Source organism: Embiotoca jacksoni, unplaced genomic scaffold, assembly GCF_022577435.1.
Source record: "Embiotoca jacksoni isolate LCO1_2020_lvr unplaced genomic scaffold, fEmbJac1.0.p SCAF_12, whole genome shotgun sequence".
Taxonomy (NCBI): Eukaryota; Metazoa; Chordata; class Actinopteri; family Embiotocidae; genus Embiotoca; species Embiotoca jacksoni.
The window spans coordinates 17,458,787-17,472,896 of record NW_027185252.1 but is presented as its reverse complement, the minus strand read 5'-3'; the positions used below and the strand labels follow the sequence as shown (position 1 = coordinate 17,472,896).

The 14,110-nt window shown below is 41.7% G+C and overlaps 1 protein-coding gene and 1 long non-coding RNA gene across 5 annotated transcripts in view; one reads left to right on the top strand and one right to left on the bottom strand.

Moving 5' to 3' along the window:
* Nucleotides 1–14,110, bottom strand: part of ide (insulin-degrading enzyme) — a 29,073-nt gene that overhangs the window by 12,481 nt on the left and 2,482 nt on the right. For 3 of the 4 annotated variants that reach the window (XM_069145220.1, XM_069145222.1, XM_069145223.1), the window contains exons 4-17: nucleotides 12,513–12,682; nucleotides 11,565–11,687; nucleotides 10,378–10,490; nucleotides 10,017–10,179; nucleotides 9,524–9,616; nucleotides 9,270–9,361; nucleotides 8,648–8,728; nucleotides 7,941–8,044; nucleotides 6,247–6,349; nucleotides 5,986–6,108; nucleotides 5,527–5,609; nucleotides 4,491–4,635; nucleotides 1,228–1,338; nucleotides 865–985 (exon numbers count right to left, since the gene is read on the bottom strand). In XM_069145220.1, the coding sequence (XP_069001321.1) occupies nucleotides 865–985; nucleotides 1,228–1,338; nucleotides 4,491–4,635; nucleotides 5,527–5,609; nucleotides 5,986–6,108; nucleotides 6,247–6,349; nucleotides 7,941–8,044; nucleotides 8,648–8,728; nucleotides 9,270–9,361; nucleotides 9,524–9,616; nucleotides 10,017–10,179; nucleotides 10,378–10,490; nucleotides 11,565–11,687; nucleotides 12,513–12,682 (1,625 nt within the window). Of the gene's footprint in view, nucleotides 1–864; nucleotides 986–1,227; nucleotides 1,339–3,655; nucleotides 3,801–4,490; nucleotides 4,636–5,526; nucleotides 5,610–5,985; nucleotides 6,109–6,246; nucleotides 6,350–7,940; nucleotides 8,045–8,647; nucleotides 8,729–9,269; nucleotides 9,362–9,523; nucleotides 9,617–10,016; nucleotides 10,180–10,377; nucleotides 10,491–11,564; nucleotides 11,688–12,512; nucleotides 12,683–14,110 lie in introns of all 4 variants that reach the window. The other variant, XM_069145221.1, reaches the window with a different exon arrangement.
* LOC138195625 (uncharacterized) lies at nucleotides 307–13,810 on the top strand. Its single transcript, XR_011178023.1, has 4 exons — nucleotides 307–386; nucleotides 467–587; nucleotides 9,237–9,388; nucleotides 13,746–13,810. It is a non-coding gene; the product is annotated as an uncharacterized lncRNA (long non-coding RNA).

Here is a 14,110-nt window from a genome sequence, read left to right as displayed (position 1 = left end):
ACAAAAAAAAAGAAGAAGAGAATATCTGCCGAGTGTGTGGTGATTTCATCGAACAGCAGCAGCCTCATGACGGACGGTCACACAGGATGGAAATAATCACAATTAAACATTCAATGACACATGCACAAAAATCAAGTCCGTCTCAATGGGGGCTGTCCAATCTGAATTCAAGCAACGTCTGACCCAGATTCAAGGATGAAATGCTACACGCACACACACACACACGCTCGTGCGCTTTGTTTGTCCATGGCAACAGCGATACACTCAGCACCAGGAGACTGACCAGTGTCTCATAGACCCCCGACAGAGGAGGACAGGGTAAGGAGGGGAACAAGTCGTGGTAATTGGAGGCCCAGGTGACGGCGCTACAGGCTTCGACCCTGCAGGTTAATTGGGTCTCATGTGAATCTGAGGATTCTCTGTGTAAAGCTCCGTGGTAAAAAAAATATAACAATCTGCCCTTCAGGCTCCAGACTGGCGCCGCGGAGAGGGAAGCGACTGCAGCGAGGGAGGCATCTGCTGGAGAGCAGCCTCGGCATTCAAATGAGGATGTAAGGAGGGAGACGGAGGAGAAGAGTCGACCTCAGGTGAGAGGAGAGAAGGAGCACTGCTCTATCGACTCGAAGCCAAACACCTGGAAACACCAGCCTACAGACTGAGAGCTACCATGTTATTTAATCTCATCCAACTAGCGCACACTTCACTTGTTCAGCTCGAGCCTGAAGAAGGGCTTGACTATGTGTTTTATTCTGTATTTCAGTGAAGTCTGTTTGGTCCGCAGCAGAAAAGGCACCAATAAGCACAAGTGCAGGCGCTCAGAGACAGAAGTAAAGAGAAAGAGAAAGAGAAAGAGCAGCGTCTCACCATCCAGAGCCTCTCTGAGCTCATCTTTGGTCCAAGCAACCTCCGTCATTAGAAGGCGGAGGTAGTACATGGCGTGCTGGTGAGGCTGCTCGGCTCTGAAGTTATTCAAAGACCTCATGTACTGTAGGGAGATGGAGAAGGCAGAGTGAGTTCCACTTCAGCACTTGGAGGAGTGGAGGAGTCAAGTAAAACCAGAGCAGAGTATCACGTCTGCTATTACTGCAGTTACGCTACTGTTCTGTGTCACACGGCAGAATAAAACAGGTCGTCAGGATTTATGGATGTTTCAACACATTGCGGAGTCATTTGTTTGATGACGCATCATAACTTTGTAGCGATGATGGAGTCACAGTCAGAACGTACCGCTTCCTTGATGATGTCAAAGCGCTTCTCATCGATCTCAAAGGTGGCCATCTTCTCGATAATCTTCTTCAGCAGGATGTGCTGTTTGTCACTGTAACCTTTAACAGACAGCTGCAGCGAGCAGTGACAGAGCACAGGTGGAACATTATCAGCAAACAGAGGGACGGGAAAGCCTGGGAGCATGAAACATCATCTTCGTTCAGGAGTTTGATTTGAAGGTTTTTGCATTCATTAGCTACCATTCATCACCAGGGAATTCATGATTGCGGTGTGTCCGTTTAATATAGTGTGTGGTAAGGCAATTACTGGCTGGTCAAGATAATTGTCATGAAAATATCACTATGCAGATTAAGATGAGTCATCACCACAACAACATATAAATCACAATAATTATTACACCAGGTCCCTAAAATGTTCCAATAAACAATAAACTCTGACTAAACTCGGCGCCTGATTCTGCTTCACTCTCGGCTAATCGAAATATGGGCGAAGAGGTGAAGCATGGATGGTGTTGAAGTGGGCTGAATGGAGCCTGGTTGCCACAACCTGCATTCAGCTAGCCAACTGTCACCACACCCACATGTAACTTAAAGAAGCCTCGCCCTTTATTAGGCACGACTTTATGCCTTAATACAATAAAATGGATGAATTCTATAAAATTTCATCCCTCATACAGTTGTCATGAAGAGAAACATGATATGTAGAGTCCAGAAGTGTTTTTTGTAGGAGGCTGTAAACATGTTTATTCCTGCAGTAAAGTCTGGCATTTTAACATGGTGGTCTATGGGGATTGACGAGCCTTTGGAGGCAACCTCAAGTGGCCATTTCATTTGAGGAACTGCAGCTTTTGCTTCTCCGACTTTGGTTTAATCTAACAACTTCTGAGGCTGCCGCTTGAGGCTTAAAAATGTTATGTTATAAAAATTATTCCTCTTCATTGCTCTAGTAAATATCATAAAAATTCTTTATACCCATCTGTTAGATAATGTGCTTGAGCATAAAAGAGATGAGCACAGACCTAAGTGGCTGATGATGAGGTTTTTCTATGCAAAGTAGTAAAAAATAGAAAAAGAAAAGTCAAGGTTATTCCAAGCCTCCATTTTGCAATGTCATGCACACCTTATGGGCCTCCATGATTCAGCAAAACCTCCGACTACATGTCTACACTTTCAGACTCATCCCATTCCCGGCCTCTCGCTGTCACCGAGTCCCTGCGGTGACACCTGTTAAAAGTAATCTCTCCTAACATCATTAACCTTCACAAACGGCCAGCCAGCCGCACCGATACTGCTGACTCAAATCAATTACCTGCATCCCACCACAGGTCCACAGACTGTGTTGAATGTTCATCTCTAAGGACACACACCGCTGTCAGGAACTCACTTTTGAGAGAGGTAGCTAATGAATGCAGGTTACTAGGTCATGACAAAGGGTGCAGAGTGTTAGTGAGGAAGTTAGAAAGCTTGAAAGAAGACAGAAGCACCAACCCTGGAAACCAGTTTTCATTCGTAGGGTGGGAGGTTTTCAGTGCCCCCCCCCCCCCCCCCCCCCCACACACACACAAGCTGTATTCATAAGGAGGGAAAACAAAGAGCTGCCTGATTGAGCAAGTCCCTCCAAATGATGTCACACTTCCTGGATACAGATCCACTCCCAACATCCTTTGTGCACTTGCATCAGCAGAAATAGGACTATAAATATGTCAGCAAATCTGCATTGATTGATTGTATTCCTTCAGACTGAGATGCTTTTTCATTTACTGTCTCTATGACCTGAACAATAGATGCAGGAGAACAGCAGCCAAAAGACCAAAAAAACAGCATTACACAGTCAGAGTGGGTAAAATCGTGCCTTCCGGTATTCCTCCTTTTTTTTTTTTTTTCCCTTCTGCTGAACATTCGCCGTCTGAATTTATCACCCTGTGTGACGTTTGGAAGTGAATCTGTGAGATCAGTCGCTCATGCATCCTCGACTGAACCGGCCAGAGTTTCTCCTGAAAGTCCGCACAAAGTTTTAAATTTGTCGGTTTTACTGCCACGGGGGCCTAAAACGAAACTGTGAATGAATAAATACATTTCAACACTAATCTTACAAATGAAAATGTTGGCGTGTTAAAAACGTGGTGTGGAAATTTGTGCTCTCCTCTCATGAAATATAATGAGGAGATTCTCTCCAACATAGTTCCTTGACTTAAGTGGAAATAAAAATGCCAACGCAGTCGTTAATTGTCTTTCCAGAGAATTTTGTAGAAGTGAGATTAAGTTGGTGTTTGCAGGGAATGCAGTAACAAACAGAGAGTCCTATAAATCCAGGGCAGCACTTCACACCATCAAACACAGCGTAGAAAACCAAGCCATTTTCACAGCCTGAGAGTGGACCCTCTGCTGACGCCCCCACTCCCCTCCAGACTTCAAACGGCTGTACTTACGAGGATGGCATTCATCCCTGAGGCTACGCCATACACCAGCCCGGCCAGGCTGGCTGCATATGTATACTCTTTTAAATCATCCTTCAGTAACCTGAGTAACAAGTAGGTCATGTTGCAGTGCAGGGGATCTGCGTAAAGGTAGCGACTAATGGAAGGAAGAAAGAAACAAAAATAAACAAAAACATGTTGGCTGGGCATGAAGGGTTGTCAAAAAAAAAAGAAAAGGAAAGGCGGTATGAGAAGAATGATAAGAAGAGTATGCATATGCAGCCACATGACTGGCTTTCTGTCCCGCAACAACTGGCAAAAACTGTTCTCTGGAGGACTTGCACTAGTTTCAAATCAACTTTTAAATAATGAATTTAATTTTGTTGATTGAACACCGCTTCACCCGATGATGTCATTACAGGTGTGCACTTAACCCTCGTATGTCTAAAAAGAGAAAACTGATGATTTGATACGAGCAAATAAAGCCTCTCTTACGTAGTCATGAACGTCTAGCAGGAGGTGGATGGCAGAGAGAAAGGATTGATGAAGAATGAGGAGGAAGATGCAGATAGAACAGAGGCTGGTGCAGCCTGGCCTGGGTTGGAAGGGTTTTTGAAAATACATTGGTTTTTTTAACGACATGACTTTGTAAATGTCTAAACTTCTTTCATTTCTTTATCATTCTGCGTGATAAAACCTTCCACTTGGCCCACAGACAGGCCTTAATATTACCTGTCAACCGAGGCCTGGCTGAGCCACAGTCTCAGTCTGAGGATGATAAAGGGGGAGGAGATGTGAGGTCTGGGAAGCGGCGTGAGGGCGATGGGGAGGGATTGTCAATACTTACATACATCCCATAGACGGTATTTTGGAGGTCATAGTTCAAGCCAGCTAGCTCGGCTGCATATGCATACTCGTTGAGGGAGTCCTTGAGGAGCTCCAGGTATAAATACGCCATGTTACAATGCAATGGGTCCACGTATGCAAACGGGCTGCAGAGAAAACGTCAGTGGTCACACAAAGCATAGAGACACAACATGTAGAGGTATTGGTCTTTACATTTTCTCCCACTGAGATCTGAAACATGTACAGTACCTGTTTCTACACTTTAGCGTGCTATTTGTAATGTTACATGTATTCGCCAAGACAATACCGTCTAATTACAGTCCCACCCAGAAGGGCTGGGCAGTGTTTCCAGTGTTGACTATTGGCTACAAGCTAATCCATCAAATCCTACTTCATATAGAAGTATTTTCTGTGCGCGGCCTACGCAAACACCTTCCCAGTTTGATTGCATGTCTGGAATCATTAAATCCTGCAACTAAATTATATCAACACTGAGCCAGGAAGCAGCGACCTACCTTAATTAAGGAGTGAGCTAACCTGGTTAAAAGAATTTCAGGTTTATGTGGTGTTTCCACAGTTATTTGTACTTCCGTTGCTGTTAACATGCTGAGACCATCCATGGTCAAACTGTGGCAGTCGTTCAGGTTGCAGTAGATTTGTAGTTCCAGTAAAACTGACGTGTTTTACTTACTTCTGAAGTTGTGAAGTGGAACAACTTAATGCAAAATTAATACGACTTTCAGCTCCTTTTTAAAACTCGTTGTTATTATGTAGCAGTTACAGCAGTCGTTGACTTGATCAAACTCCTGATAAACACGTGTTTTTTCACATTTCTTTTCTGCACTTTGTTGGTTGAATAATTTGAAGTACCGTTTCCATGGCACCCTAAAAAAACCTGGACGTTTAGTTACTGCTTGTCACTCATGAATCCCCACATCTAGAAGCTGTTTAAGAATTACAAAGAAGTAACGTTGTTTTACTGGGTGAGACGTTGTGCTTACATTCCAGCTGAAGTACAAATCTTCATAATTGCTCACCTGAAGAACTCAAAGTTCAGGCATGCCTTGGGCAAGAAGAACTTGTCATCCTGCTTGAACCACACCTTGCTCATTGCAGTGTCCTGGAAGAAATAAACACCAAACAGGCAATTCTCATTTTCAAAGTCCAGGCTGTGCAAACATAACCATAGAAATGCCTGCAGAGGCAAATTTCAGCTGCACACCAGCAGATAGTGTAAATCTCATCACGTGAATCCAACAGAGTTACTTTGATAGGTCTTTTAGCAAAAAAAAAGACAACATTTGATTCAGCTGTTCGCTGTTGTTCATAGCTTAGTTCCTCTGATCTGGACATCATGGCTTAATGTCTCAATCACAATACCATATTTCAATATGAAAGCATGATAGAGATTTCTAACAGTATGCAGCTGAGCGGGGAGCATCCGGTGCAGTGAGGCAACACTTTGATGACACAGCTGTGCAGCAAAAAACACTTGCCTTGATTAAAGTCGGTACTGAAGGAGAGTCTTTCTCAAGAGGGTAGATCTCGAAGTTCATGGGGATGAACTCGTTTTTCATCGGTAATTTGAACTTGCCGTTGAAGTCTGCATTTTCCCATTTCTGAAACACAAGTGTACGATCAGTGAGCAGTCTTTTATAAAACGAAGTCAGCTATCATACACTCATCACACAGCAGAAAAACTAAACACGCAGGACGGTGTGTGATCGGATTAGAGCGCTGCGACCGCAGTCACTCACCTTGATGGTCTCCTCGGAGATGGCCTCTTGTTTGTACTGCGTGCCATACCACTCTTCTGTCTTGTCTGTTTGCCCTTCAAATGACTTTGACACCACTGCAACTCTGGAGAAAGAGAGAGAGAGAGAGAAAAAAAAAAGCAAATCAGGTCACTTTTGTTTAGAGAAACCTATGGATCATGTATGAGGTCGAGGGGACAAGTCTGATCCAGCATTCAGAGCACAGAGCTGGAGCTCTGAGCGCATTTAGAGTCTGTGTTTCACTAGCTGTCGTTTGTTAAACAACAAGGTACTGGGAAATAGTGCTCATAATTAACAAGTGTGTAATGTATAGCAGATTCAAACTGACATGCTTCACTTACAGCTGCTGGAATGAGAGTGATACATCAAGAAGCCCTCGGTCATGAATTTAAAACAGTGCTGGCAGAACCCCAAAGTTAAACAGCCACTTCAGTAAAGGAAGAGACTGGCAGCCAAACTGTCAGGGTCAGCCAATGAGTGCACACCATCTCCTCCTCATTAAGCAATGGACTAGACACAAGTCTGCACTTTGCTTGACGCAACAGCAGCATCCAAGAAAATGAGTTAGTGTTAAAGCCACACAAGGTAAGATTTGTCAGACTGTAAATGTAAAGATTAAGCTTTTTTAAAAAAAAAAAAAAAAAAAGTGTGCCCACCTTTTTTTCTTTCATTCACAGACATCTCGCCTCATAAAAGGTTGTGAATTAAAAATAAAGTCAACAGGTAAACAGAAATTTCTCTCAGTGTCACACCCTCAAATACCCAAACCTATTCAGCGTCTCCATAAAGGACAAAATCTGGATCCAAAAGTGTGGTTACGGGTAAAAAAACAACAACCAACTACTTAAATTAATGTAAGTATTCCATCGGAAAATATGGAAAAATGCTGATAGAATTAAAATCGTAGAAAAGGAAACGAACTAATACTTACATCTAAGAAACTGGAATCAGATCACTTTTGCTTAAATTATCAATTATCAAGTTGTTGGTGATTGTTCTTCTGTCAATTGTTTCAGCTGTAGTCCATCATGTTAGACAACTATCGGGTCCATGTGTAAAACCCACAGCTTTGTGGAGCTCAATTACAATCTGACATGGCTCCATCTTTAAACAACACAGGACATGGACAACCCGTCTATTACAAATCTTTCATCCTCGACAAACTGCTTATGTAAAATCCTATGAAGATGCAAGTATTCCCAACGAAGAAAGCAAAACTTGATAATGTATTCCTGAGCACTCCCGTCTGTCTCCTGATATAAGAAACTAAACCTTTTCTGAGCTGCAGAGATAATCACATCTGTAAAGCTGTCTGGCATTTCTTTTCAGGGGAGAAAATTGAAAAGCCGTTTCATCCAAACAAACCAACCCCACTTTCTATTTTGTATCCATCAGCACAGACACCAGTTATAATGGTACAATGAAACATAATGTAATGTATAAAAGGCTTGCAATGCATCTAATTATCAGTAAAAAAAATTCTATCAGTGAGGAGATTTGCACATCATGTACAGAAAATAACCTAATAATATTCAATAATATTCTTTACTGAACAGTTCAGTTACTGTCTCAAGCCACTTTTACTTGGGTGGTGTTTATTTCCTGTTAAAGGAATAAACAAAGAGAGCCTAAGGTTTTCTGCACATGACCAGAGCCTGGTTTTTAATCATACCGACCTGACGTGTTCTGGTCTCAGCTTATCCAGCACCATCTCGATCAGATCTGGCCTGAAGTCCTCCAAAAGGTACTCTGCTGCTAGAACTTCTTCTAGAGGGTAGTACTGCAACACAAAGGGCAGGAAGTTGTTAGCATTTTCCTGCTTCAGGTTGGGGGGGAATTAACTGGAAAACATTCATGGAAAACACATAAAATTCAATTAATTTCTTTTTTAAAAAGCCAAATTATTGTAAGTCTTAAAGTGCTACTAAAGAGGATGAAACATATGTGCTGTTAAATCTAAAATCTTTTTGGTGTCCAGATATCAAATTTCTAATTACATGAAGCAAACCGGTGAGTGTATGAAGATTAGACAAAATGCTTTCTATGCTCAAGGTGACCGTATTCTACCTGGCAGCATGGGTGTAATGTAAGCACTTCCTGTGCCTTGTTATAATGGTGAGAAAAATATTTGCACTGCCAAATCTGGTGTAACAAAATTCCTGTAATTAGAGCAGCAGTAACCATCAGGTACTTAACTCTACCTGCTGCCACAGTTAAATATAAAAGGTAGCCTCATTCTGGCTGTGCCTCTGCAAAATCTCCCGTCTCACATAACAGAGTCAACAGCAGCAGCCGGCAGCCCGGTGACGACAGCAGGTACAGACGCAATGAGCTGCACCGAGTCTCCCTGGAAACAACCTTTGCAGATGGAGAGGGGACCTACGTGTAGTAAACCTGCCACTTTGGAGGTGTAGCCCCGGGGTCGCTCCTTGTCCTTGAACCTGAAGGCCACTTTGTTTAAATCCTGCAGAGAGGCGAAAAAAAAGAAAGAGGTGGAGGATGTAACACGCTGAAGCCTGGAAACACGTAAAACTGATGCAAACAGTTGAAGTTTAGAGACGCATCTAAAAAAGGAGTGCTGCTGTTATTATCATCTCTTTGGGAAGATGACTTAAACAATAAACGTACAGTATAGGTGGGTGATATGACCCGAAAATAACAGCACAGCGTTTTAGGGCATTTCTGTTTATTTCTAAGATAACACGATATGACAAAATACTAAAAAATATTTTCTCATTCATTTCAAGAAAATGCAATTGCAACTTCCTTTTGTATCCAAACTGTTTTTAAGTTAATTTGGTCAACGTGTCAGAATATTGCCATTATTTTGATATTAGTCTTTTTAAATGATATTAAGAGATGGAGGAAACGGTTGTCAGGTTTGAATCCATCAGTCTCTGTTGTCAATGTATCTGCTGCTTTATTAGTTTCTCCACTAACCAGAAGTGGATCATGTTTGTTCCGTTCCTCAGAAATCGTGCCACTGAATAGATGACATAAATTACCTTGCACTCATCGAACACCCACTCCTGAGGGCCCTCAGTACGCAGCTTCTGGATGTACTGGAACATGTGGAAGATGATGTCCTCCACGTGCACTGCAGCGACACGGAGAGCACGCCGCGGTAAGGAGATTTACATTTCTTTTACCCACACATATAAATCTGATCACTCCTAGGAATAAACACAATCACGTGCAAAACACACCAGTGATGAAGCAACTGCAGCACACCGACAGTGGAGTAAGATGCAGTACTTACAGAGGCCCTCTTCAGTCAAATCCACATTGATGATAAAGAACATGAATCCTCTGGCTCCTTCTTTCTGCCCTCCAACAAGCGTGTTCACCCAGCCTGAAAAACAATTATCATAATTTTCATTTATTGAGGAGTATAAATTTCATTTGGTGATGGAAAATTTTTAACTCTTAATAATTTGAACTCTTAATAACTTTGATTACTGAAAATTATTCCCTTCTAAGCTATTCAGTAAAATAGAAAAGTGCCGCGCTCGTGGGTAACAGCTCGATCTGTTGTCATTTGATTTTAAAGCGCAGAAAACTGAATTCTTGTTTTGTTGCTATATATGGTTATGATTAGATTATTATAATAAAACAAAAAAACGCATTAAAAAAACAGTGTTAATCATAGCTGATAAGACCTTCCGTTTATGTCTGCAGCATTTTCAATCTTAACCTCTAAACTCTCTAAAATGTATTCAACCATTTTTGTCGTCAACTCTGTGTCCTCGTACCTTTAGATTTCAGCTCCGATAACAAACTTCCAGGTCCTTCGTGACCAATCAGATGTCCCAGATAATGGCCTGGGTTAGATTTGTAGTACTTCTGGAGGTCTGGGATGGGGAAAGTCACGTAAAGGTTCCTAATGTCTTTGATAGGAACCACTTTGTAGAATTGCTGTAATGGAACACAAAGAACAAAAAACACATTATTTACTATTCAAATGAGTGATGAAATGTCTTCCATAGGCAGTAAAAATGTAGAAAAACAGCCAGTTACCATGATGTAATGGGTGAAAACAGAAAAGAAATGCTGGATATACTCCTGCGTTAAAGTGTGAAGAGTGTAACGTGATGAGAGAAGTTAGCGGCTCACTTTGAGGTGTTCTGCCTGGAAGGGGTGCTCAGGGAATTCTGGGATAGGCACGCTCTTGTTTTCCACTTCTCCAAACAGCTTAACCACCATGGACGTCAACTCTTCTAGTGACTCTGTGGGTGAAACAGGAGAATATATATGGTTGAGAAAATAAATAAATCCAGACCCAGTTAACCTATAGTATGTAACTTTCAATGGCCTCGTCTGAAACATGCAAATATGTTGAGCATTTTAAACAGTTGTCAGGACACTCACAACAAAATATACAAGAAACCTCACTAGACTTTCAGTAACTGAGAATCACCTGGAGCCAATGATCATAGTAAATGTACACATTGTGTCCATCATCGTTTCAACATGCTCGAAGTCCTGTTAGCATTTAGCTTTTATTTTCGACTCTAGAATATCACCTTTAGTTTGAGGAACTTGTAAAACACAAGACTGCTTTTACCACAAAGGAAATGAGGTTTTCAGTTTTCCTCACAATTACACACACCATGTTGAAAGGCCAGCAGCCAGTCACCATATCACCACCTCCATGTTCAGCAAAGCTAAACAGAAGACAAACATTGCAGCGAACACTGTATAAGAACTAAGCTTTATGAAATGCTACAGCTGGCATGAGGTGGAGGCTTGATGATGTCATTTAGTTTCAGTCATGAGACAAAAGCACATTATCACAACTGATTTGAAAATGATATGTTGTACTACTGCATAATAATTTGCAAGCAGAACATGCAACACCTAAGTCATCCATGACTTGCAATGTTTGTTCCTCTCTTTGTACAGACAGTACAAAAGCAGTGTTGCAACTTTCAAACGTTACATAAACAATAGATTATATTTCAAATGCTGTACTTTTTTTCCGTGCCCTCTGTTTAACGCACACAATAAACATACTGATGTCTTTTACCCAACAGCAGTATGGTGGTACTTAGTGAAAAATAAACACTTTCGTACAGTGTTGGTGATCCGTCCTTTTCTGCTGAGTAGCCACAACGGTGGCGGTCGAGTGTGGAAAGTGTCGAGCACTTCACAAGCAATTTTTGGACCGTTCCGAGCCCATCATCTGGGTGCTTGTAGTGCACTGCATGTTTACATATTTGTAAGTGTGAGCACACTTATGCACTCAAAATGCTGAGTGTTAGTATGTAAGTAGGCCATTTGGAACACAGCAGAAGTCTTACCTCGTCCTAACACACAGAATCCCATAAGGTTGGAGGAGTAGTATGTCGAGTGAAATTTTAGGAGCTCCTGGCGGATGTCGATCCCATCTCTAGACGGTCTGGTCTCAAGTGTCAATTTGTTACCTATAACAAAAAGTAATCGGGCCAATGGACATATGAAGTCATGTTAAAAAAAAAAAAAAAATCCACAACTGTCACACTCAATCTTTGCCAGCCTATAAAAACTAAAACATCCTTTAGGTTCATCTTCATGTCCAACTGCAGTTATCAACAAAGTTTGAATAAATAGAGAAATATGAGCAGTGTATTGACAGATCAGTTGGCTGTGCATGACAGAGAAAGGACAGATAATGATCACCGCATACATCAGCATGATCTTCTTAAAAACTGCTTTAACTATTCAGAGTCCAAGTGAAAATAACATGTTAAGCACATAAATAAGCTGCTTCCCTGCCGTCTGCGAGTGAATTATATTTCTACATCTGGCACCTCTAAGGCAAGTCTAGTGGTTGAGGTTTTTTGAGACAGAGACACAAACAACAGGCTGGAGAAGATTATGTTGGTCTGCTATGAGTGCATGGCTCTCAGGCCTGTCTGATCCTCTTCTATTCTTAACTGGAACACAGATTATACAATTCAAGACTGCCATCAGGTGGATATTTTGAGTTTAGAGCTGCTCCAACTCCATGTTACTCTGATCTGGGAATCCAAACTCTAAATCACATTATCTCTGTCCTATAGTTGGGAGAAAACTAGAAATACTTAAGTACTGTCTGATGGTGCTTAAACACATATTGCTCTCCGGTCGTATTCACTCCGCGTCTCCATGTGTAGAGACAGACACGCTCATATGACAGACACGACGACCTACCACAACAATCGAGACAGAATAATATGATGATATAGTGTCTTAAGTGCGGTCTGGCGAGAACTCGTGTGGGTTTCTACCTGTTCCAAATTTACTGAAGGGGTGGTTTGAGTTGCCAGTCGCCTTCTCCAACTGAAACAGCCTCCAGGCATCATTCATCAGGTTCTTCTCATGCTCAGAGTCCACAGCATTCACCTCGCGGTCCTTACAGCTCTCATCAAACAACGGGCACAGGAAGAACTGGGCAAACCTGCAGAGTTTGCAATATGACAAGTTAACATAAACCATTACATTTTGGTATGCTGAATCACCATACAGATGAACAATACTAACACTGAAGGCTCTGTGATCTTTTTTTAATTTGCGAGTTGAACAATGCTGTTTTATATTAAATGAATATTGTTAGTGTGAACAATAGGACCATTTGTAGACACACACTGCGACATACACATGAAATGATGAAAAAACATTTGCATGAGTACAAGGTCAGAGCAACTGCCATGCAAATGAGGAAATGCAAAGTGCACACAGAAGTGAACAGTGTAGATTTAAAGATTGATGACACAGATATTGTACCCATCTGAAATCCTTCCTGGAGCTGACTAGAAATGTAGCGTTGTCACAGCAGCTGGTTGTTTGAAGTCAAGTTACAATACAACTGCACAATTACAACAACTGCACCGTGAACGTTTTCACGAGCAGGTGTTTATAGGTGTTGTATCCTTAAAATGCTCACGCTAAAACACAATCAGTCTTTAGTACGAGGTTCACTGAGGTGCATTCTAATATTTGTGTGATTGTTTAAGCCACTACTAAATAGCAGGCCTCGAAAAAAAAAGAAGATGATGATGTTGCTGTTTGATTATAAGAGATTGACACCATGACCAAGATGAATGTTATGTGTGCAAGCTAAAAATATTTCAACAAACTTTGCGTTAGATAGAGGTGACATCTGGACAATCAATCAAGGTAAATCAAATAAATAAATAAACCACCTAGACACAAAAGTGTGATATAAATATTGTTGGATTAATACTAGCATGGGTATGAAAACCAGGCTTGTTAATAACACATGGTCCTCTTAGACCCAACGTTTTCAAAGAAGCAGCATCATCAATAATTCAGCTCACTCTGCACTGTCCTTTCCTCCCACTAAAGTCCAGATGGCCTTCACAACTCACTGGTGCAAGGGAACAATTAGCCTATGCCACTGAAACAGGTGCTTGCTAGACCATCATTCATTTCTAATTAGGTAAGTTTACCCCTATTGGTTAAATTCTGACCACCCAAGTGTCCTTTTCAAACCACCACAGCTGACACGTGCGGAGCCCCCTGCAAGGCTGAAGCCATCAATCTCACCCGGTGCCTGAGGTTGACGACGACTCCCGAGGGGAACACTGGGTACTGATAACTCAACGAGCACTTAGGCAAACACATGACATCTGCCCATATTTGATAAACGTACGTACGTACGTGTGTGTGTGTGTGTGTGTGTCCCCTAAAAAAACCCACTGACAAGCTATAAACCAATGTATGTGTATATGTATATGTATGTATATTGTGAAATCTGATTAGCTGTGCAGATATTGCTGCCAGGTTTGCTAATTGACTCATATTTGCAGAGACTAAAGTCCTCGTGACGTGCCTTTTTTTTTTTTTTCATACAAGGCGAAATTAA